Source organism: Coregonus lavaretus, assembly GCF_964263955.1.
Source record: "Coregonus lavaretus genome assembly, chromosome: 20".
Lineage (NCBI taxonomy): Eukaryota > Metazoa > Chordata > Actinopteri > Salmoniformes > Salmonidae > Coregonus > Coregonus lavaretus.
The window spans coordinates 19,272,068-19,295,652 of NC_140007.1; the positions used below are offsets into that span (position 1 = coordinate 19,272,068).

Sequence of the window (23,585 nt, forward strand, 5' to 3'; positions counted from 1 at the left end):
AATGAACATATTTTGACATTATTAACACTTGCAGAGTTGTCTAATGGAAAATGAATGCTCGAGCTGTCTAATGGCTCGATCACACCTACAATGTCTTTGCACAAAATTATATGCAGCATCATCTGGATAGTGTCCAACAAAAGCACCACACATAACGCACTGCAACGCAATAGTGCAAGGCAAACGCAGCATTCCATTGGACATATATGGACTTCTGGTGTAACACAACTTCAAAGAACTGTCGGTGTGATGGAAGTGTATCTCTTCATTTTCATCGTCTCCCCCTTTTAGCCGACTAAACTCAACACCACGATTTACGATGGAGTTGGGCGACAACTAGTGTGAGCGGACTGGAGCTCTGACCTCACATAAAATGAAATGTTTCTTTTTTTTTTTTACTACTGATTTCATCACCCAAAGAATAGCACACAGAACCATGTCGTGTGTAATTGGGCTATTCTTTGAGCGCTGAAATAAAACACTTCATTCGGAGGTCCAGTACGCATGCACTAGTCGGTGCTCAACTCCATCGTGAATCATGGAGTTTCGTTTAATCGGCTATCTCCCCCCCTGCCCAGATACTGGTTCAGGACAGGGATATAAAACCAGTCACACGTTGTAGTTGCTCACATAACGGAGGCGAGCCTGGGCGAATATCTAGATACGCCTGCAGAAGAATTTGTGGAAGAATTGAGAGAAACAAGTAAGTTAGCTAGCTATGCATTTGTTGCCGAATGTTGTGCATGATTGCTCACGTTAGCTACCTAGCTAGCTAACCTTCTCTTTGTAACGCTATTCTGTTTAGTGGGTAACGTAGCTAGCTAGCTAACAGTGATACATGCTGGTCTTTCAGTTTCACATGTTTTCGCCCGTGTGAAAGAGAGAACTTCAGTGTAAGCCCACTCGTGATAGTTTTGGAGTCAAACTTCAAACACTGTTTTTGGCTGCAGCAGCATGGTGAATCAAGTGCAGCGAGTCGAAGACACCTGGCGAACATGCAGCAAAAGCGACTCAAGTGGCGCGAGCAACAGCGGTGGCGAGAGTTCCAAGGAAAGCTCTCGCTCCTCAACGCCCGTGTTGGACACCGACCGCACGGACAGGCTACGGGACAAGATGCGCCGCCGGACGGAGTTGGGCGACCACTGGTTTTCCCTCGAGTTCTTCCCCCCTCGCACTGCCAGTGGAGCTGTCAACCTAATCTCTAGGTCTGTAGCTAAAACTTTGGCGTTGGCTTGTTCTAGTAACTCAACACTTTAGTTTTGAGTTTGAAATGTATCACTGCAAATTTATCTCCCATTTATCCCCATTCAGATTTGATCGCATGGGCTCTGGGGGCCCCCTGTTCATAGACGTAACCTGGCATCCAGCGGGGGACCCGGGTTCGGACAAGGAGACCTCCTCTATGATGATCGCCAGCACAGCGGTCAACTACTGTGGCCTGGAGAGCATCCTGCACCTGACCTGCTGCAACCAGACCAAAGAGAAGATCACTGGGTACCTGAGCAAAGCCAAACACCTTGGCCTGAAGAACATCATGGCTCTAAGAGGAGGTAGGGCCTTTTGGCGTGGACTAGGGTGACATTAAACCTAGACCCAGTTCTAAGGTCAGTTTTCACTTTTTCCTCTTAAAGTGGAACTGACAGCATTTTAATTACTTTGCAGCTATGAAACAGACAATTATATCAGTCAAAAATATCAAATTCATAGTTTATGCTACAAAACCGACTTTATATAAAGTTTTAAAAATAGGTTATATTTTACTCAAAATTCCATGATGTAGAGTAAAGCATTGTTGGCAGAATAGATGGATATTCAATGCATGATTAATATAGTTAATTCACCAATACTTTTCTTGGTAGTCCAACAAATATTGCTATCAGGTTGTGAATCACAGCTGGCCTGGTACACTGTTTACTGCCTCCAGCCCTTCGGGATACACTGTTTCAGTTGCAATGACTATGTTTTGGACAAAAACTGACGAATGTATCTAAGGCTGGGAATGTCAATACAATCAAACTAGCAAGAGGCATGACCACAAGTCAGTCATAAAGTGGCTAATAGGCTAAATTATCTATACTGTGCAAAAATGCAACATGTAAAGTGTTGGTCCCATGTTTAAGGAGCAGAAATTAAAGATCCCAGAAAATGTCCATATTTCTGTCACATTTTGTGCACAAATTTGTTTACATCCTTGTTAGTGAGCATTTCTCCTTTGCCAAGATAATCCATTCACCCGACATGTGTGGCATATCAAGAATCTGATTTAAACGGCATGATCATTACACAAGTGCACCTTGTGCTGGGGACAATAAAAGGCCACTCTAAAATGTTCAGTGTTGTCACACAGATGTCTTCAAGTTTTGAGGGAGGGTGCAATTGGCATGCTGACTGCAGGAAAGTCCACCAGAGCTGTTGCCAGAGAATCAAACGTTTATTTCTCTACCATAAGCCGCCTCCAATGTTGTTTAAGAGAATTTGGCAGTATGTCCAACTGCAGACCATGTGTAACCACACCAGCCCAGGACCTCTACATCTGGCTTCTTCATCTGTGGGATTGTCTGAGACCAGCCACTCGGACAGCTAATGAAACTGAGGAGTATTTCAGTCTGTGATAAAGCCCTTTTGTGGGGTGTGCCTGGCTCCCAAGTGGGTGGGCCTATGCCCAACCATGGCTGCGCCCCTGCTCAGTCATGTGAAATCCATAGATTAGGGCCTAATGACTTTATTTCAATTGACTTTTCCTGTATATGAACTGAAACTCAGTAAAATCATTACAATTGTTGCGTTTTTATATTTTTGTTCATTATATTTATATAGTTATTTATTTAGCAAGCTAAAAACACGAGCTAGCTATGCTGAACTTGAATGACTGTTATCCACAGTTAGCATATCTCTAAGTTGTCAGTCAAATGTATTTGGCATCGATCAAATGGGAGGGCAGGCAGGCAAGTTCCCATTCAGTTGTCAAAACATGGGTTGGGACAAGCATGCATTGCCAGGCAAGCTGTAGAAGGGCGAGCAGGCTACTATTCCCCATTTGTTTATCAGTGCAATTTTGACGGCCAACTACAAGCTAAAACGGTTTGAGGGTTTATCTACTGTTCCCTCGTTAGATTTTAGCTCATCTTGCTCTGGCTAACATGAGTTGTTGGTGTACATAGGCAACTGAGGCAGAGGACTGTAAAGTTACCAAATGTAAGAAGATTTCCGTGGTATTTACATATTTTAGGGCTGTCTCCGACAAAAAACAACTTATTTAGACCAATCGATTGGTCGACATTTTAAAACGTGTATTTTTACATATAGTCACATCCTATGTGTTTTAATAAAATCAACTATATGTATTGGGCTTGTCTGATGCTTTAAGCTCACTGTTTGATGAAATATGACACAAATGACTCGAGGGAGCCAGAGATCAAGATAACCAGAAAATGAAAAATCTTAACCTGATCCGACCATCATCTCACTCCTGCTGGCTTTCGCAGATTCTGCTGTTACTCTCCTGAAGTTGCCAGTAATAGGCTACACAAGGAGTCGGCAACCTTTTTCATGTGGAATGCCAATTTATCTTACAATTCCTACCGATCTGCGTTCCAGTTATGGTTTTTATATGCACATTTTCGTGGAACTTTCATTTAATTTATAATAATGTCTTCGTATCTCAGTCATTGTCGTGTGGTTAATCTAAATTCTATCTAAATTAAAATGATACTTTTTAGGTTGAACTTCTATTGCCAACTAGCCTTCATAAATCCAACAAATAAAAACATTGCAGCCTGCAGGTGGAAAATATCCCGATTTAAAAATAAATATCCTATAAATCACATTGGCTACACATGGCCTGTCTGCAACACACTTGAAACATTGTATCAACTATTAACTCGGGTCAGGCCCAAAGCTTGCTCTAGCAAACTTGCAACATTGTATAAAATATTCTGGGCCCTCAGTTAATCCTGCCAGTGAGCTCGGGACAGACACAGCTGTAGGCTATTTGCGCAAGGAATCAGGTAGGCCTATTTTATGACGTTTCCACTGGATCAGAGCATGACATTTTTCCCTTTCATGCTGAGTGGTTATTGAAAGGGGGAGAGACTGAAAGGTTTTTCAAATACATTTAACTATTGTCATTCTCAATGGATGTAAAAACTGATTTTGTTTGCTTCCTGTTTGAAGTGAAAACATTACTTTGAGATGCTCCACAGCTCATAACTGGTGGTGCGTTAAGCCAATCAGAAATGCTATCAGATCCTCAAATGGGCACATTTTATATGCCTACAGTTGCGTGCAGACCAGGCAGCCTATAGGCCTACTTCTTTGCGTAATCAAATATTGTACTTACTCAACATTGACAGGAGCGCTCCCAACAAAAGACGATTACTAAATTGACAACTCATAAATGGAATGAAATAAACCCAAACTTGTTTCACACAAGCATAGGTTGTGCGCTCTGCAAACAACGTGTCTACTCTGACAATGAGAACAATAAAATACTGGAATAATAATATATTCGATGCATTAACAGAAATTACCATAACAATCAAACGCAAACAATTCACACAATGAAGTTATGAAAGAAACCATGAATATGCACAAATTGGCGGGAGAGAGCGCATTCTGAAGAGAGATGTGCATTTTAGCCACACTCCCCTTCTTGGGCTGTGCCATCCCTGCGGCCTCTAATGTATTAGTCCACTGAGATGGGCGCGAATCAGACAGGTGTCGTCTGCAATACATACATACATACATACATACATACCGTTGAAGTCGGAAGCTTACATACACTTAGTTTGGAGTCATTAAAACTTGTTTTTCAACCACTCCACAAATTTCTTGTTAAACTATAGTTTTGGCAAGTCGGTCAGGACATCTACTTTGTATGACACAAGTAATTTTTCCAACAATTGTTTACAGACATTAATTCACTGTATCCAGTGGCGGCTCCTGACAAAATTCTCAGGAGGGGCAATTTTTCTGATGATTTAGGTGACCTACACACATTTAAAAAAAGATATGTCCAGCAACAACATGAAGACAGGGGCAGCATATAAGTCAATACCAGAAGCATTTATTGACTGATCTCAAAAGTGTTGGCTTACCAGGGTTGGTGGAGCCCTCAGTTTCATCTTTGCCTCGCAAAGCTAACTCAAACACTCCGCAAAACTTCACACACTGGATTAGCCGGCTGAGGATGTGGCGGTTCTTGCTAATGTCGTAGTAAATATATTTGTTATAGTGAATATGGAATATGATATGTTGAGTAAAATGTTGTGCTAAGATCTATTTAGGTCAGGAGCTGGTTATAAGTTCTGTTCCTATCCAATAACAATGGACAAAAGGGTCCTATCTTGTCAGCCTTGTCAGCAGGTGGCCAAGGACAACACCCACGCCATAGGCCTCTCAGTTCTTCCAACTCACGAGTTCTTGCTCTGAGGACACACACACACACAAACACACACACACACACACATCATCACTGTTAAACACACACACACACATCATCACTGTTAAACACACACACACACACACACACAAAAATCCCCTCTCTTAGGCTGAACATTTGAAGACAGAGAACCCGACTCAGAGCCAATGCAACAGTGACAGTAGCCTGCAGGGGACCTCGCCCAACTCATCAGGACCAATCAGAAGATCAGAACTACTAGATTGAACCTACTTCATTTATTGCATAAAATGTCTGCACACAATGTTTCGGGGCTCTCTTCAGATAATAATAATAATAATAATAATAATAATAATAATAATAATAATATGCCATTTAGCAGACGCTTTTATCCAAAGCGACTTACAGTCATGCGTGCATACATTTTTGTGTATGGGTGGTCCCGGGGATCGAACCCACTACCTTGGCGTTACAAGCACCATGCTCTACCAGCTGAGCTACAGAAAGTGGATACTCATGGATGCGCATTGCAATTGTAAAATGTCAACACAATTGGAGACACCACGTCATTTTTGGAGACATGTTATTGACAGTAAACTATTGTAGATGCGACTGCTAACTAACTAAAACATTTTAGCTGGCTAGCTAATCATCTTAGCTAAATGTGGGGCAAACAATTCAGTTATTTACCGTTAATTTGAGGGATTGGGGTGAAAGAAATCGAGTTACATAGTGATACTTTACGATATACTGTATTGACAATATCGCAATATTTTAGCGCTAGTTGGCTGTACCTGCACCAAAACACCATTATTGTTCCTTCATAGCTTGTTCTCAATCTTTTCACATTGGGAGCCAATTTGTTTTCAGCACTTTTATTTCCATGACTGATCAAAACTCGTTCTCATGGCTTTCTGATCCCTCTGCAACAGACATATGGTGCGCAATAAAATCACAGTATCGAATCGCAATACGTATAGAATCATGAGACTCGCAATGCTGATGCATATATCTTATCGTGAGGTTCCTGGCAATTCCCAGCCCAAGTTCATTTTTAAGAGTTTGACGAACGGGTCCGTGAACGCGATTCCAGATATATTTACCTCTGAATAAACTGCCTTTATTACACCATATCCACATCCAGTAAACTTGTGATTATCAACACTAACCTCATCGTTGTGGCGGCGGACAGCTAGCCTGTATCCCTCGTCATCCAGTTGAGTGAGTGGCAATGTCTTTTTTCGTTCGTACCAATTTTTGGAAAATCCTCGGGTGTAGGACTTTCCGCCTTTAGTAGAAACCTGTTGAATTATTAAATTTGGTCTGGGAGGTCCTAATTGTTTCGTTGCCAATTTATCTTCATTTGTTCGCCGACAAAAAGGAAATTCTTTCAAAGACACAACCGAGTTGCACTGAAGCCTAGCCATGTTGATAGTAGTAGTGAATTGATTGACGCTGCTACCCTCTCTTTTCTTAGTTACGTTCATGTGACGAAAGCGCGTAAGTGCAAGCCCACAGACACCCATTGAGATTGTATTGAAGGCTCTGAAATTTGAAAAAAATAGATTTTACATGGGAGTCTATGACAGAAGTTTTGGGCGATTTTCAATCTGACTGAAATCGCCCCAAAAGGGGGTGGAGCCATTTGAAGCACGACTTTAGCCTGATTCGACATTTAGTGGCAGTGTGGCACTGTGGCAGATCAGACGTATAGATTACAACACTGATAACTACTGTTGCCGTGATATAATTGATTAGAAAAAAAATCCCTTCCTTTTCCCGTTTGGCAGTGCGTCGCCCATATCGCCCTATTGAACAGGCCGTCCCTGACTGTATCACAATTCCAGTGGGTCAGAAGTTTACATTCACTAAGTTGACTGTGCCTTTAAACAGCTTGGAGAATTCCAGAAAATGATATCATGGCTTTAGAAGCTTCTGATAGGCTAATTGACATCATTTGAGTCAATTGGAGGTGTACCTGTGGATGTATTTCAAGGCCTACCTTCAAACTCAGTGCCTCTTTGCTTGACCTCATGGGAAAATCAAAAGAAATCAGCCAAGACCTCAGAATATTATTATTTTTGACCTCCACAAGTGGTGGTTCATCCTTGGGAGCAATTTCCAAACGCCTGAAGGTACCACATTCATCTGTACAAACAATAGTACACAAGTATAAACACCATGGGACCACGCAGCCGTCATACCGCTCAGGAAGGAGTCACGTTCTGTCTCCTAGAGATTAACGTACTTTGGTGCGAAAAGTGCAAATCAATCCCAGAACAGCAGCAAAGGACCTTGTGAAGATGCTGGAGGAAACAGGTACAAAAGTATCTATATCCACAGTAAAACTAGTCCTATATCGACATAACCTGAAAGGCTGCTCAGCAAGGAAGAAGCAACTGCTCCAAAACCGCCATTAAAAAAAGCCAGACTACGGTTTGCAACTGCACATGGGGACAAAGATCATACTTTTTGGAGAAATGTCCTCTGGTCTGATGAAACAAAAATAGAACTGTTTGGCCATAATGACCATCGTTATGTTTGAAGGAAAAAGGGGGTAGCTTGCAAGCCGAAGAACACCATCCCAACCGTGAAGCATGGGGGTGGCAGCATCATGCTGTGGGGGTGCTTTGCTGCAGCAGGGACTGGTGCACTTCACAAAATAAATGGCATCATGAGGAAGGAAAATTATGTGGATATATTGAAGCAACATCTCAAGACATCAGTCAGGAAGTTAAAGCTTGGTCGCAAATGGGTCTTCCAAATGGACAATGACCCCAAGCATACTTCCAAAGTTGTGGCAAAATGGCTTAAGGACAACAAAGTCAAGGTATTGGAGTGGCCATCACAAAGCCCTGACCTCAATCCTATAGAACATTTGTGGGCAGAACTGAAAAAGCGTGTGCGAGCAAGGAGGCCTATAAACCTGACTCAGTTACACCAGCTCTGTCAGGAGGAATGGGCCAAAATTCACCCAACTTATTGTGGGAAGCTTGTGGAAGGCTACCCAAAACGTTTGACCCAAGTTAAACAATTTTAAAGGCAATGCTACCAAATACTAATTGAGTGTATGTGAACTTCTGACCCACTGGGAATGTGATGAAAGAAATAAAGCTGAAATAAATCATTCTCTCTACTATTATTCTGACATTTTACATTCTTAAAATAAAGTGGTGATCCTAACTAACGTAACACAGGGCATTTTTACTAGGATTAAATGTCAGGAATTGTGAAAAACTGAGATTAAATGTATTTGGCTAAGGTGTATGTAAACTTCCGACTTCAGCTGTACATACATACAGTGCATTCGGAAAGTATTCAGACCCCTCGACTTTTTCCACATTTTGTTACAGCCTTATTCTAAAATCTACACACAATACCCCATAATGACAAAGCAAAAACAGGTTTTTAGAACTTTTTGCAAATGTATTAAAAAAAATATATATATATATATATTATTTACATAAGTATCCAGACCCTTTCCAATGAGATTCGAAATTGAGCTGAGGTGCATCCTCTTTCCATTGATCATCCTTGATGTTTCTACAACTTGATTGGAGTCCACCTTTGGTAAATTAAATTGATTGGACATTATTTGGAAAGGCACACAACTGTTTATGTAAGGTCCCACAGTTGACAGTGTATGTCAGAGCAAAAACAAAGCCATGAGGTTCAAGGAATTGTCCGTAGAGCTCCAAGACAGGATTGTGTCGAGGCACAGATCTGGGGAAGGGTACCAAAAAAATTCTGCAGGATTGAAGGTCACCAAGAACACAGTGGCCTCCATCATTCTTAAATGGAAGAAGTTTGGAACCACCAAGACTCTTCCTAGAGCTGGCCGCCCAGCCAAACTGAGCAATCTGGGGAGTAGGGCCTTTGTCAGGGAGGTGACCAAGAACCCGATGGTCACTCTGACAGAGCTCCAGAGTTCCTCTGTGGAGATGGGAGAACGTTCCAGAAGGACAACCATCTCTGCAGCACTCCACCAATCCAGCCTTTATGGTTGAGTGGCCAGACAGAAGCCACTCCTCAGTAAAAGGTACATGACAGCCCGCTTGGAGTTTGACTAAAGACTCTCAGACCATGAGAAACAAGATTCTCTGGTTGAAACCAAGATTGAACTATTTGGCCTGAATGCCAAGCGTCACGTCTGGAGGAATCCTGGCACCATCCCTACAGTGAAGCGTGGTGGCAGCATCAGGCTGTGGGGATGTTTTTCAGCGGCAGGGACTGGGAGAGTAGTCAGGATCGAGGGAAAGATGAACAGAGCAAAGTACAGATCCTGTCAGTCACCATCGGGTTCTTGGTCACCTCCATGACCAAGGCCCTTCTCCCTCAATTGCTCAGTTTGGCCGGGTGGCCAGCTCTAGGAAGAGTCTTGGTGGTTCCAAACTTCTTCCATTTAAGAATGATGGAGGCCACTGTGTTCTTGGGGACCTTCATTGCTGCAGAATTTTTTTGGTACCCTTCCCCAGATCTGTGCCTCGACACAATCCTGTTTTGGAGCTCTATGGACAATTCCTTGGACTTCACGGCTTGGTTTTTGCCCTGACATGCACTGTCAACTGTGGGACTTTATATAGACAGTTGTGTGCCTTTCCAAATCATGTCCAATCAATTAAATTTACCACAGGTAAACAACAAAGTTGTAGAAACATCTCAAGGATGATCAATGGGAACAGGATGCACCTGCATTTCTAAAAAACCGTTTTTGCTTTGTCATTATGGGGTATTGTGTGTAGATTGCTGAGAATTATTATTATTTTAAATCCATTTTAGAATAAGGCTGTAACGTAAAAAAAAAAAAAAAAGTGTGAAGTCAAGGGGTCTGAATACTTTCCAAAGGAGAGATATATATATATATATATATATATATATATATATATATATATACACACACACACACACACACACACACACACACACACACACACACACAGTGGGGGGGGGGAGTATTTGATCCCCTGCTGATTTTGTACGTTTGCCCACTGACAAAGACATGGTCAGTCTATAATTTTAATGGTAGGTTTATGTGAACAGTGAGAGACAGAATAACAAAAAAAAAATCCAGAAAAACGCAAGTCAAAAATATTATAAATTGATTTTCATTTTAATGAGGGAAATAAGTATTTGACCCCTCTGCAAAACATGACTTAGTACTTGGTGGCAAAACCCTTGTTGGCAATCAGAGGTCAGATGTTTTTTGTAGTTGGCCACCAGGTTTTCACACATCTCAGGAGGGATTTTGTCCCACTCCTCTTTGCAGATCTTCTCCAAGTCATTAAGGTTTTCGAGGCTGACGTTTGGCAACTCGAACCTTCAGCTCCCTCCACAGATTTTCTTTGGGATTAAGGTCTGGAGACTGGCTAGGCCACTCCAGGACCTTAATGTGCTTCTTCTTGAGCCACTCCTTTGTTGCCTTGGCCGTGTGTTTTGGGTCATTGTCATGCTGGAATACCCATTCACGACCCATTTTCAATGCCCTGGCTGAGGGAAGGAGGTTCTCACACAAGATTTGACGGTACATGGCCCCGTCCATCGTCCCTTTGATGCGGTGAAGTTGTCCTGTCCCCTTAGCAGAAAAACACCCCCAAAGCATAATGTTTCCACCTCCATGTTTGATGGTGTTCTTGGGGTCATAGGCAGCATTCCTCCTCCTACAAACACGGCGAGTTGATGCCACAGACGGACCTGTATATGTACTTTCTTGAGCAGGGGGACCTTGCGGGCGCTGCAGGATTTCAGTCCTTCATGGCGTAGTGTGTTACCAATTGTTTTCTTGGTGACTATGGTCCCAGCTGCCTTGAGATCATTGACAAGATCCTCCCGTGTAGTTCTGGGCTGATTCCTCACCGTTCTCATGATCATTGCAACTCCACAAGGTGATCTTGCATGGAGCCCCAGGCCGAAGGAGATTGACAGTTATTTTGTGTTTCTTCCATTTGCGAATAATCACACCAACTGTTGTCACCTTCTCACCATGCTGCTTGGCGATGGTCTTGTAGCCCATTCCAGCCTTGTGTAGGTCTACAATCTTGTCCCTGACATCCTTGGAGAGCTCTTTGGTCTTGGCCATGGTGGAGAGTTTGGAATCGGATTGATTGATTGCTTCTGTGGACAGGTGTCTTTTATACAGGTAACAAGCTGAGATTAGGAGCACTCCCTTTAAGAGTGTGCTCCTAATCTCAGCTCGTTACCTGTATAAAAGACACCTGGGAGCCAGAAATATTTCTGATTGAGAGGGGGTCTAATACTTATTTCCCTCATTTAAAATGCAAATCAATTTAACATTTTTGACATGCGTTTTTCTGGATTTTTGTGTTGTTATTCTGTCTCTCTGTTCAAATAAACCTACCATTAAAATTAGACTGATCATTTCTTTGTCAGTGGGCAAATGTACAAAATCAGCAGGGGATCAAATACTTTTTTCCCTCACTGTATATGATGGATGTGTTTGCATGCTACTGCTCGACCAAAAAATAATCTAAAGCGACCAGATGTGTTTTGTGGCTTTAAGTAAATGCTTTCTAATGATCTAAAGTCACGCTGTTGCTACTGCCTGTAGACAAACAGTCCAGTTCAAAGTGAATGATGGCAGGCCTATATGCAAATAAGTATTTTGCCACATGGCCTATCTGATTGGCTCCTGGACAAGACATGTTTTTTTTTACCGAAGTGTCTTATCAATTGTCAAACGCACGGCCGCTTTCCCACTATATATTGCTATAGAATTTTCACAAATGCCTTGCTCTGTCAATCTCAAACATTCTGTGAAAATTACCATGTCTAAGTGCTTGCTTCTCAGAAAAAAACAGTGGAAAAAAAAGGTGTAACATCAACCAACATTTTTTTTATTTCATGTTGCTAAAATGCTGTCAGTTCCACCTTAATGGTTAAGGTTAGGATTTGGGGAGGGTGAGCTGATCCTTGGGACAACGTCTACACAGAGCAGGGTTGGTCCATTTGTATGAATGTTTAGGTGTTGTATTAAAATAGCCTGAGGGTCAGCCTGATATTTCGGAGAGTGAAGTGAATTCCTGTTCACTTGCATGATTGCAGCCTCTTGCATCACTCTCACTCAGCAATATCTTTGGTTCACATTGTTGCTCAAGGTCACGTCATATCGCTTGCATTGCAGTCTCTTGCATCACACTCACTCTTCAATATCTTGGTTCAGAACTTTACCTTGCTGCCTCTTGCATCGCTCTCACTCTGCAATATTTTTTGGTTCACATTTATGCTCGTGGTCACATCGCTGAGTCTCAATTTAAACCTTATTTATCCAGGTTTTTCTCATTGAGATGTCTTTTTCAAGAGTCCTGGCTAACTAGCTAGGTCTCATTGTGACAAATTCCTGTTAAACACTATGTTTTCCTAATCTCTTTATAGATCCCATGGGGGCTGACTGGGAAGAGGAAGAAGCAGGCTTCAACTACGCCACAGACCTAGTCAAACATATACGCTCCGAGTTTGACGACTACTTTGACATCTGTGTTGCCGGTACGTTTGAAGCTAAATTACTTTTTTGTTTTTTACAAAGCTTCATCATGTTGTAATATATCCTTATATCAGGTAATTTGTGAAGGACATTAAAGTAGGCTGTTGTACCTACTAATACGATGTGAGCATTTTATCACCCCAAAAGCCATTTAATGCTACAAGTTGTTGGTAAAATGTGACTCACCACCTGGATTCGGTCCTATGTAGCATCATTTGAGATGGTGTTTTTTACATTGGATAAAAGTAGAGACTCAGAGTTAGAAAATTGTGTATCATACACTGCAGTTGAGAAACAATGGGGAAAGTAATTCTGCTTTGAAAGTTGATAAACTTGTAACCCCACTTTTGAGAAACTGGCCCATTTAATGTTTTGGTACACCTACTGGAGAGCTCTTCTTTGTCTACACCCATTCAGCATCGTTCACACACCCTCTTAAGCGTTAGCCCCACCCATCTCTTTAAGGATTCACTTGTGAGGCCATGTGCTAAACAGCGTGAATACGGTAGTGTAGTAAACAACCAAAGATTTCAAGACTAAAAGTGGGAAAGTACAGTCGTGGTCAAAAGTTGAGATTTTTTTTTATTTCACCTTTAGATAACCAGGTAGGCCAGTTGAGAACAAGTTCTCATTTACAACTGCGACCTGGCCAAGATAAAGCAAAGCAGTGCGATTTTAAAAACAACACAGAGTTACACATGGGATAAACAAAAACATACAGTCAATAACACAATAGAAAATCTATATACAGTGTGTGCAAATGTAGTAAGTTATGGAGGTAAGGCAATAAAATGCCATAGAGCTAAATAATTACAATTTAGTATTAACACTGGAGTGATAGATGATGTGCAAATAGAGATACTGGGGTGCAAATGAGCAAAATAAATAACAATATGGGGATGAGGTAGTTGGGTGGGCTAATTACAGATGGGCTGTGTACAGGTGCAGTGATCGGTAAGCTGCTCTGACAGCTGATGCTTAAAGTAAGTGAGGGAGAGAAGAGTCTCCAGCTTCAGAGATTTTTGCAGTTTGTTCCAGTCATTAGCAGCAGAGAACTGGAAGGAGTGGCGGCCAAAGGAGGTGTTGGTTTTGGGGATGACCAGTGAGATGCTGGAGTGAATGACACAAATATTAATTTTCACAAAGTCTGCTGCCTCAGTTTTTATGGTGGGAATTTGCATATAATCCAGAATGTTATGAAGAGTGATCAGATTAGTCCCTCTTTGCCATGATTAATTCCCCCAAAAACATTTCCACTGCATTTCAGCCCTGCCACAAAATGACCAGCTGACATCATGTCAGTGATTCTCTCGTTAACACAGGTGAGAGTGTTGATGAGGACAAGGCTGGAGATCACTCTGTCATGCTGATTGAGTTAGAATAACAGACTGGAAGCTTTAAAGGAGGGTGGTGCTTGAAATCATTGTTCTTCCTCTGTTAACCATGGTTACCTGCAAGGAAAAACGTGCCGTCATCATTGCTTTACACAAAAAGGGCTTCACAGGCAAGGATATTGCTGCTAGTAAGATTGCACCTAAATCAAACGTTTATCGGATCATCAAGAACTTCAAGGAGAGAGGTTCAATTGTTGTGAAGAAGGCTTCAGGGCGCCCAAGAAAGTCCAGCAAGAGCCAGGACCGTCTCCTAAAGTTGATTCAGCTGCGGGATCGGGGCACAACCAGTGCAGAGCTTGCTCAGGAATGGCAGCAGGCAGGTGTGAGTGCATCTGCATGCACAGTGAGGCGAAGACTTTTGGAGGATGGCCTGGTGTCAAGAAGGGCAGCGAGGACAGACTGATATTCTGCAAAAAGGTACAGGGATTGGACTGGGGTAAAGTCATTTTCTCTGAATCCCCTTTCCGATTGTTTGGGGCATCCGGAAAAAAGCTTGTCCGGAGAAGACTGGGTGAGCGCTACCATCAGTCCTGTGTCATGCCAACAGGAAAGCATCCTGAGACCATTCATGTGTGGGGTTGTAGGCTTTAACTTGCAAGGAAGACAACTTTCTGACAAAGTTGGTAACTAATATCTGAAAATGTAGCTACCCGTATACATGGATGAACGCTTCTCCCTCTGTCATGGATGCAATGGTTCCCCTTAGTTTGAATACGTAATCCGGAGACAGGTGTTTTGTACAACAGCCTCCTATGTTCTCTTTTCGAGACTCAGAGTTTGGGAATCATCTCTCTGCTTCCACCAGGCATCCCACTGATTTCAAAACTCGGTCAACTTCATCAGTGACAACACTGTTAATTGACGTTTCTTCTGATGACGGTGATTGGGGAAGACTATACAATGTTTGGTTCAATGATATAAAAAAATTAACGAAATCAGGGATTTCCTCATCTATTTAATTTTCAGAGTCCTCCAGAAAGTAGTCCATCACAACTTTTTCCTGCTGATCTTTGTTGATGGTGCTATTAACAACACTTTCAGTTCTTCATGATATCGGTCTATTGAACTAGGGTGTTTTCCCAGTGTACTAAAATTTGCAACGGTAATTCCTCTATATAAAAAAAGGGAATACTTATATCATAACTATCGGCCTGTCTCAATCCTGTGTGTTTTATCGAAGGTCATGGAAAAGATTGTGTTCAAGCAGATTGACCGTTATATTTCCTTACGTAACCTATTCTATGAGCTCCAATCTGGCTGTAAGAAATCACATTCCACCGACACTTGCCTACTATATCTAACTGACTACATAAGGAAGGACATTTTTTTATGGTATGGTTATGTTTGATCTCCAAAAGGTGTTCGATACAGTGGATCATGATATTCTGTTAATCAAACTAAGAGAGAATTGGTTAGCGCTTACCTGCAAGGTGATTGTGGATGGGACCCTGTCTAAACCCAAAATCTTGAACTGTGGGGTACCCCAAGGGAGTGTGCTGGGTCCACTTTTCTTTCTAGTGTGTGTGTGTGTGTGTGTGTCTATATCTGATCTGAAATCTGCCTGTACATGTGACCTTTTCCTATATGCAGATGATTCTGCGCTGCTGGTGTCCCACAAAGACAAAAATGTGGTTGAGAAAGCCCTCAGTGCTGAACTTCTGAATGTCAGTAAATGGCAACATGACAGTAAGCTGTCACTTCACCTTGGAAAAACAGAATCCATCTTGTTCGGGTCCAAGGTGAAACTGAGGAAATTCCCAGATTTATTTTAAGGTGGTGTAGTAGGTGACATAGTAGTCGCAGCAAAATACTCTGTTAAGTATCTTGGATGTGTGGTAGATAAACATCTGACTGGGGAGAGCATGGCACAAAACTTTATCTCCAAAGTGAACCATAAAATTAAGTTTCTGGCAAGAACCTCCAACGTCTCAGACACGAGACGTATGTGGCAGGGTCTACAAACAATCACGGACTACAAAAGGAAAACCAGCCAGGTCGCCGACACCGACGTCTTGCTTCCGGACAAGCTAAACACCTTCTTCGCCCGCTTTGAGGATAACACCGTGCCACCGACGAGGCCCACTACCAAGGACTGTGGACTCTCCTTCTCCGTGGCCGACGTGAGTAAGACATTTAAGCATGTTAACCCCCGCAAGGCTGCCGGCCCAGACGGCATCCCTAGCCACGTCCTCAGAGCATGCGCAGACCAGCTGGCTGGTGTGTTTACGGACATATTCAATCTCTTCCTATCCCAGTCTGCTGTTCCCACATGCTTCAAGATGGCCACCATTGTTCCTGTACCCAAGAAAGCAAAGGTAACTGAACTAAATGACTCGCCCCGTAGCACTCACCTCTGTCAACATGAAGTGCCTTGAGAGACTAGTCAAGGATCATATCACTTCTACCTTACCTGCCACCTTAGACCCACTTCAATTTGCTTACCGCCCAAATAGATCCACAGATGATGCAATTGCCATCACACTGCCCTATCCCATCTGGACAAGAGGAATACCTATGTAAGAACGCTGTTCATTGACTATAGCTCAGCATTCGAAACCATAGTACCCTCCAAGTTCATCATTAGGCTCGAGGCCCTGGGTCTGAACCCCGGCCTGTGCAGCTGGGTCCTGGACTTCCTGATGGGCCGCCCCCAAGTGGTGAAGGTAGGAAACTTCGCTGATCCTCAACACTGGGGCCCCTCAAGGGTGCGTGCTCAGCCCCCTCCTGTACTCCCTGTTCACCCATGACTGTGTGGCCAAGCACGCCTCCAACTCAATCATCAAGTTTTCAGATGACACAACAGTAGTAGGCTTGATTACCAACAATGACGAGACACCCTACAGGGAGGAGGTGAGGGCTCTGGGAGTGTGGTGCCAGGAAAATAACCTCTCACTCAACGTCAACGAAACAAAGGAGGTGATCGTGGACTTCAGTGAACAGCAGAGGGTGCACCCTCTATCCACATCGATGGGACCACAGTGGAGAAGGTGGAAAGCTTCAAGTTCCTTGGCGTACACATCACTGACAAACTGAAATGGTCCACCCACGCAGACAGTGTGGTGAAGAAGGCGCATCAGGAGGCTGAAGAAATTTGGCTTGGCACCTAAAACCCTAAAACTTTTACAGATGCACAATTGAGAGCATCCTGTCGGGCTGTATCACCGCCTGGTACGGCAACTGCACAGCCCGCAACCGCAGGGCTCTCCAGAGGATGGTGCGTTCTGCCGACTGCATTACCGGTGGCAAACTACCCGCCCTCCAGGACACCTACAGCACCCGATGTCACAGGAAGGCCAAAAAGATCATCAGGGACATCAACAACCCGAGCCACTGCCTGTTCACCCCGCTATCATCCAGAAGGCGAGGTCAGTACAGGTGCATCAAAGCTGGGACCGAGAGACTGAAAAACCGCTTCTATCTCAAGGCCATCATACTGTTAAATAGCCATAACTAGCACATTAGAGGCTGCTGCTGCCTATTGAAATCACTGGCCACTTTAATAAATGGAACAGTAGTCACTTTAATAATGTTTACATATCTTGCATTACTCATCTCATATGTGTATATACTGTATTCTATAATATTCTATTGGACCTTAGTCCATGCCGCTCTGTCATTGCTCGTCCATATAGGTGTGTATATATTCTTAATTCCATTCCTTACTTAGATTTGTGTGTATTGGGTATATGTTGTGAAATTGTTAGATATTACTGCACTGTCGGAGCTAGAAGCACAAGCATTTTGCAACACTCGCAATAACATCTGCTAAACACGTGTATGTGACAAATACAATTTGATTTTAATGCAATGGGGACATTTGACTATACATGCTCTTCCTGGTACAACCGTGCCCCCAAGATAATAAAAAATAAATTGCAGACATCTCAGAACAAATAAGTCAGGATTATTCTTATCCTTCCAGCACTTACACATCTTGACTATTCCCACTTTGAAAGCCTTAGATGTCTCAAAGTGGAGGAGAGAGTCGCTCAGATTAAATAGTCTTGTACATAAGCTTGTCCACAGTATGGTCCCCAGGTACCTATGTAACTACTTTAACTTAGTACGGGATAACTATTCCACTAGAAGGAGTGAAACTGACGTTGTTCCTTTTTAGATTTAAAAGTGGTATGGGGAAATACACTTTTTTTATATACTCAGCTGCCATTCTTTGGAATAGTCTTCAGAAACATTTTAAACTTAGAACTGCCATAGGTAGTTTCAAGTTTTCAATGAAAGAAGGGCTAAATAGTAGCATGTCTCAAAAGTGAGTCATAAGATTATCGTACGTGGCTGAGAAGGAAATACCCGGGATAGCATATGGTCTGCCTTTTGGTGCCTGTTGTTTTTATTATATTGTGATTGTCTTGTATATATTAAGTATTAACGGTATGTGAGACAAGGGAGATGTACCTGTCCATAGTTGTTTTATTAGGAAAGGAAATTGTTTCATAACATGAGAGAATTAGTACAAACAACAATTTGTCTGTCATTGTCTGTTGCCATTACAATTGCCGCCTAACCTCGTTGCATTCCCTGTTCCCCCTTCCCTCTTCAAAAGGACCACTATGGAAATAAGCTGTTAAGCTTTATTGTGTTATCCTTGATGATTGTCTTAGATTGTATGTGGAAGCATCACCGGCTGGAGCGCCCTTATGTATGTATTTTACAAATTGTCAAATAAATTCAATCAAATATATTTAAAAAAAAAGCCACGGTAGAAACGATTATCCACATATACTGAGCAGCTCATGATATAGACAGAAGCATGCTACATGGCAGACAATCCAAACTCATCTCTCGGGCATGTCCAGCCCATCCATTATCTCAGCCAATCATGGCTAGAGGGAAGGTTCCAGTATTTTTCCGTGGCTAAACCAACTACGCTCGTAATTATTTTTTTACTTGTATTTACACATGGCATACAAGTTTGTTATTAAGGCACATGAAAGTTCACATGTTCCAGAAGGCATTTCTGCCCCAAAACTATTTTTTTATTATGTTTTTGGGGTAAAATGCCTCTCCTGTGACATATGCCTATATTCTTGAAACTGGTCACAAATGTGACCTGAATAAACACACACACACACACACACACTGAGCGTTTAAAACCCTTTCATTGTGGCAGGCTACCCCACTGGCCACCCGGAGGCGGAGAGCTACGACGAGGACCTGAGACATCTGAAGGAGAAAGTGGACGCTGGGGCCGACTTCATCATCAGCCAGCTCTTTTTCCGGGCCGACACCTTCCTCAAGTTTGTCAGGGACTGCAGGGCCATAGGGATCACCTGCCCCATCCTACCAGGCATCTTCCCTATCCAGGTACTGTGGGACATGGGCCTAAACTGGGACGTGGATGTGTGCGTGTGTGGTGTGATCAAAGGCTACATTTGTCTAAGGTTAAAAGGGAGGGGTAGCGTGGGTGTACTTTGTAACAGGCTCTTTGAACAGAACATTCTTTCTAATGTGATAGCCAGCAACGGTGTAACAAATTACCAAGTACATTCAGTGCGACTCAAAACAACCTTTTCTTATAGTCGCACCATTTGTCCCTTGGAATTTGAATCAATTCCACATTGATGCCAGGCAATACAGAAATATAACACTCCCACCGTGATGTGTATTTGTCCTTTTTCATTGTCTTTAAATGTCTTTGCAATGTGTACATCAATTGCATGGAGACATCCTTTATTTCTTTATTTGTTTTTCTGTCAGTACCTGAACCAGTAGGATTTGTGGTTTTCCATGTCTCCAGGGATACCAGTCTCTGAGGCAGCTGGTCAAACTGTCCAAGCTGGAAGTGCCCGAGGAGATCATGCGGGTCATCGAGCCCATCAAGGACAACGACGCGGCCATCCGCAACTACGGCATCGAGCAGGCTGTGGGCATGTGCCGCGTGCTGCTGGAGAGCGGCGAGGTGCCGGGCCTCCACTTCTACACGCTGAACCGTGAGGTGGCCACCATGGAGGTATTGCGGCAGCTGGGTCTGTGGATTGAGGACCCCAGGTTTGTCAAAATCGCCCTAGATCGGTTTTCTTTCAAATACTTTAGGTTGCGCTTGATTTAGCTTACCCAGTATTTAGGGGGAAACCCAATCACTAATGGCATGTTAGACTTCTGAGATGTCACGTTTTCACACAAAGTGTGGGTACCATTTGTAATCGTGTGTTTGTGTGTGTGTGTGACAGCACTTTCATTAGTCCTTGAACACTTAACAAAGAAATAACTTCCACATGGTGAAATCTAACTGGCTAAGTATTAGAATGGAATAGGTGCTGTCTTGCCCGTTCCTAGTACTGATGAACGGTTTTGTGTCTACTTGTGTTGCCAGGCGGACACTCCCCTGGGCGGTGAGCGCTCACCCCAAACGCAAAGTGGAGGACGTGCGGCCCATCTTCTGGGCCTCCAGACCCAAGAGCTATATCTACAGAACACAGGACTGGGATGACTTCCCCAATGGACGATGGTGAGCAACACTGGAGAGAAACTTCAGAGAAATCACCTTGAGTGGCCAGAATTTCTCACCTTGGCTAGTTTGTGGCCGTAAATTATATTGTTAATTCAAGGCCTTTTCACACTACTGGACTGGGCCAAGCTATACTGTGATGTGAATAAGTGCTGTATAACGTGAACAAAACTGTATAATCAGTGAACAGGCAATGTTCCCAGGACTTATCAGCTTGGCTCGGTTATTTCAGGGGCAACTCGTCCTCTCCGGCCTTTGGTGAACTCAACGATTACTACCTGTTCTACCTTAAGAGTAAGTCATCCAAGGACACCCTGCTGAAGATGTGGGGCGAGGAGCTGACAAGCGAGCAGAGCGTCTACGAGGTCTTCACCAGCTACATCACGGCCCAGCCCAATGTCGCTGGACACAAGGTGACACCCGGCCCTCTACACTTTCGAGTGAAAACAGACCGAAACGTTTGTCAGCTTTCTTTCGTTAGGCGCCTCATAAATACAACCCATGTGCATTATGACAAGCACTTAAAACAAGAACCTAAACCCTTGACTTGCACTTTGCTTGGCTGACGCCTCCTGACCTCGCGTCTCCTAGGTGATGTGTCTGCCGTGGAATGACGACCCGCTGGCCCCGGAGACCAACCTGCTGAAGGACGAGCTGGACAAGGTGAACCGCAGGGGAGTCCTTACCATCAACTCCCAGCCCAGCATCAACGGCAAGCCCTCCTCAGACCCCATCGTGGGCTGGGGCCCCCCTGGTGGCTACGTCTTCCAGAAGGTGAAGTTAGGCATCTGTGGTTTGGTTGTCTTATTGTAAGACATTATAAAGGCTCATAATGCTTATATTACTGTACCTGCATGCTTAAAGTAAATTTTTACAAAAATAATAAGGTAGGCCTAGTAAAGGGAGTGGGCAGGGGGATGTACACTTTGAACACTATTTAGAAATACCCATAAAGCCATTAGAATTACCAAGGATTACTACTGGTTTAGCTAAATTTAAGGCTGTCCCTGTTTTTCTTATGTTGTTGAGAGTACTTTGATTCACAATCTTTCCTTGAAATGAATCCGCATGAATAAATCAGTCTTTTGTGGTAATCTTGTTTTTCAAACTTAGTTACAGTTCTTGTATCACATGCATACTCATCATGTAATGACATGAACCTTCTACTGTGCCACGTTTGCAAATCTAACAGGCCTATCTGGAATTTTTCACCTCGAGCGAAAACGTCACTGCTCTCCTCAAAGTGTTAAAGAAGTACGAGCCTCGCGTCAACTACCACATCGTCAACGTTCACGTAAGTTCTCAACTACACGTATTACATCTACACCTATTTTGTGAATTGAAACTGTTTGTTAGATTGATCTACTGGCTGATTGTATCCATCTACAGGGTCAGAATACTACGAACGCCCATGATATGCAACCCAACGCTGTGACATGGGGCATCTTCCCCGGCAGGGAGATTGTCCAGCCCACCGTGGTGGATCCAGTCAGCTTCTTGTACTGGAAGGTAAGGTCAAAGGTCATCTCATTAACCTACTGGCCCCTTCCAGGAACATTACCCATTATGCACTTGTGTAGGTATGAAACAACTGGATAGGTGTAAGCAATTCTGTGAAAACACCTATCAGCAAGATGGAGTGTGCTAGGGGTTGTTTCTGGTTGTGGACAGTGCCCATGACTCAGATGAGTTCGTGGAATGGTTGTCATTAGTTCTCTATTAACATTTTCAGAGATTTTAGTGGAGTATGGTATTTGAAGTATAGTTTTGAATCCTCCACATCGTCTCTTTGAGCTTGAGCATTTGACACAACCTCCCGTGAAGCCCTTTCAAATAATCATTTTCAAAACCAGTATTTTGTGTGTAACTGATTTAAGCTTGCTAATGAAGTTTTATCAGAGCTGTAAAGATAAATCTGTGGTGACGCGCCTGAAATACCCCCCCCCCCCCCCCCTTCTAAAATGTGTTGAGTTTTTGTTCACGCCTTCTTTTAATAGGACGAGGCCTTTGCCCTGTGGATCGAGCAGTGGGCCAAGCTGTACGAGGACGAGTCCCCATCACGTATGATCATCAAGTACATCCACGACAACTACTTCCTGGTCAACCTGGTGGACAACGACTTCCCTTTGGACAACTGCTTGTGGCAGGTCATCGACGACATGTTTGAGCTGCTTGACAACCCTCCGGAGGAGCAACCCACGGAGCAACCTGCAGAGCAACCCACCGAGGAGCAATCCGACAAGGAACAACGCGCAAAGTAACCGTGGCGACAGCCACCGACTGAGTTTTTGACTTTTCTTCCCTGGTGCTGTTATTGATAACTTTTCACTCAAAAGAAACACCAGAAAGTACTTAAGTACAGTATTATACCATACAGTATATACTCCAAAAACTACATTATCTGAATTCTTAATCGAGAGGTACTTGAGTGAATGAATAGAATGATAAATACAGTGCATTCGGAAAGTATTCAGACCCCTTACCTTTTTCCACATTTTGTTACGTTACAGCCTTATTCTTAAATGGATTCAATAAAAAAAATAATCCTCATCAATCTACATACAATACCCCATAATGACAAAGCGGAAACAGGTTTTTATAAATATTTCCACATTTATTAAAAATAAAATACCTTACTTACATAAGTATTCAGACCCTTTGCTATGAGACTCGAAATTGATCTCGGGTGCATCCTGTTTCCATTTATCATCCTTGAGATGTTTCAACAACTTGATTGGAGTCCACCTGTGGTAAATTCAATTAATTGGAAAGGCACACCTGTCTATAGGAGGTCCCACAGTTGACAGCACATGTCAGAGCAAAAACCAA

At 43.0% G+C, this 23,585-nt stretch overlaps 1 protein-coding gene across 2 annotated transcripts; it reads left to right on the top strand.

Moving 5' to 3' along the window:
• Positions 1-586: 586 nt before the first annotated feature.
• LOC311147836 (methylenetetrahydrofolate reductase (NADPH)-like) lies at positions 587-23,286 on the top strand. Of its 2 annotated transcripts, none has more exons than XM_084184641.1 (12): positions 587-703; positions 951-1,205; positions 1,312-1,550; positions 12,788-12,898; positions 19,419-19,612; positions 20,046-20,296; positions 20,622-20,756; positions 20,989-21,169; positions 21,348-21,530; positions 21,949-22,050; positions 22,146-22,265; positions 22,754-23,286. In XM_084184641.1, the coding sequence occupies exons 2-12, from the start codon at positions 955-957 to the stop codon at positions 23,015-23,017; spliced, it is 2,031 nt and encodes a 676-aa protein (XP_084040767.1). In that variant the 5' UTR covers positions 587-703; positions 951-954; the 3' UTR covers positions 23,018-23,286. The 2 variants fall into 2 exon arrangements, with proteins under 2 accessions (XP_084040767.1, XP_084040768.1); XM_084184642.1 differs by having other exon boundaries at positions 647-703; positions 954-1,205; positions 22,754-23,102.
• Positions 23,287-23,585: the final 299 nt, after the last annotated feature.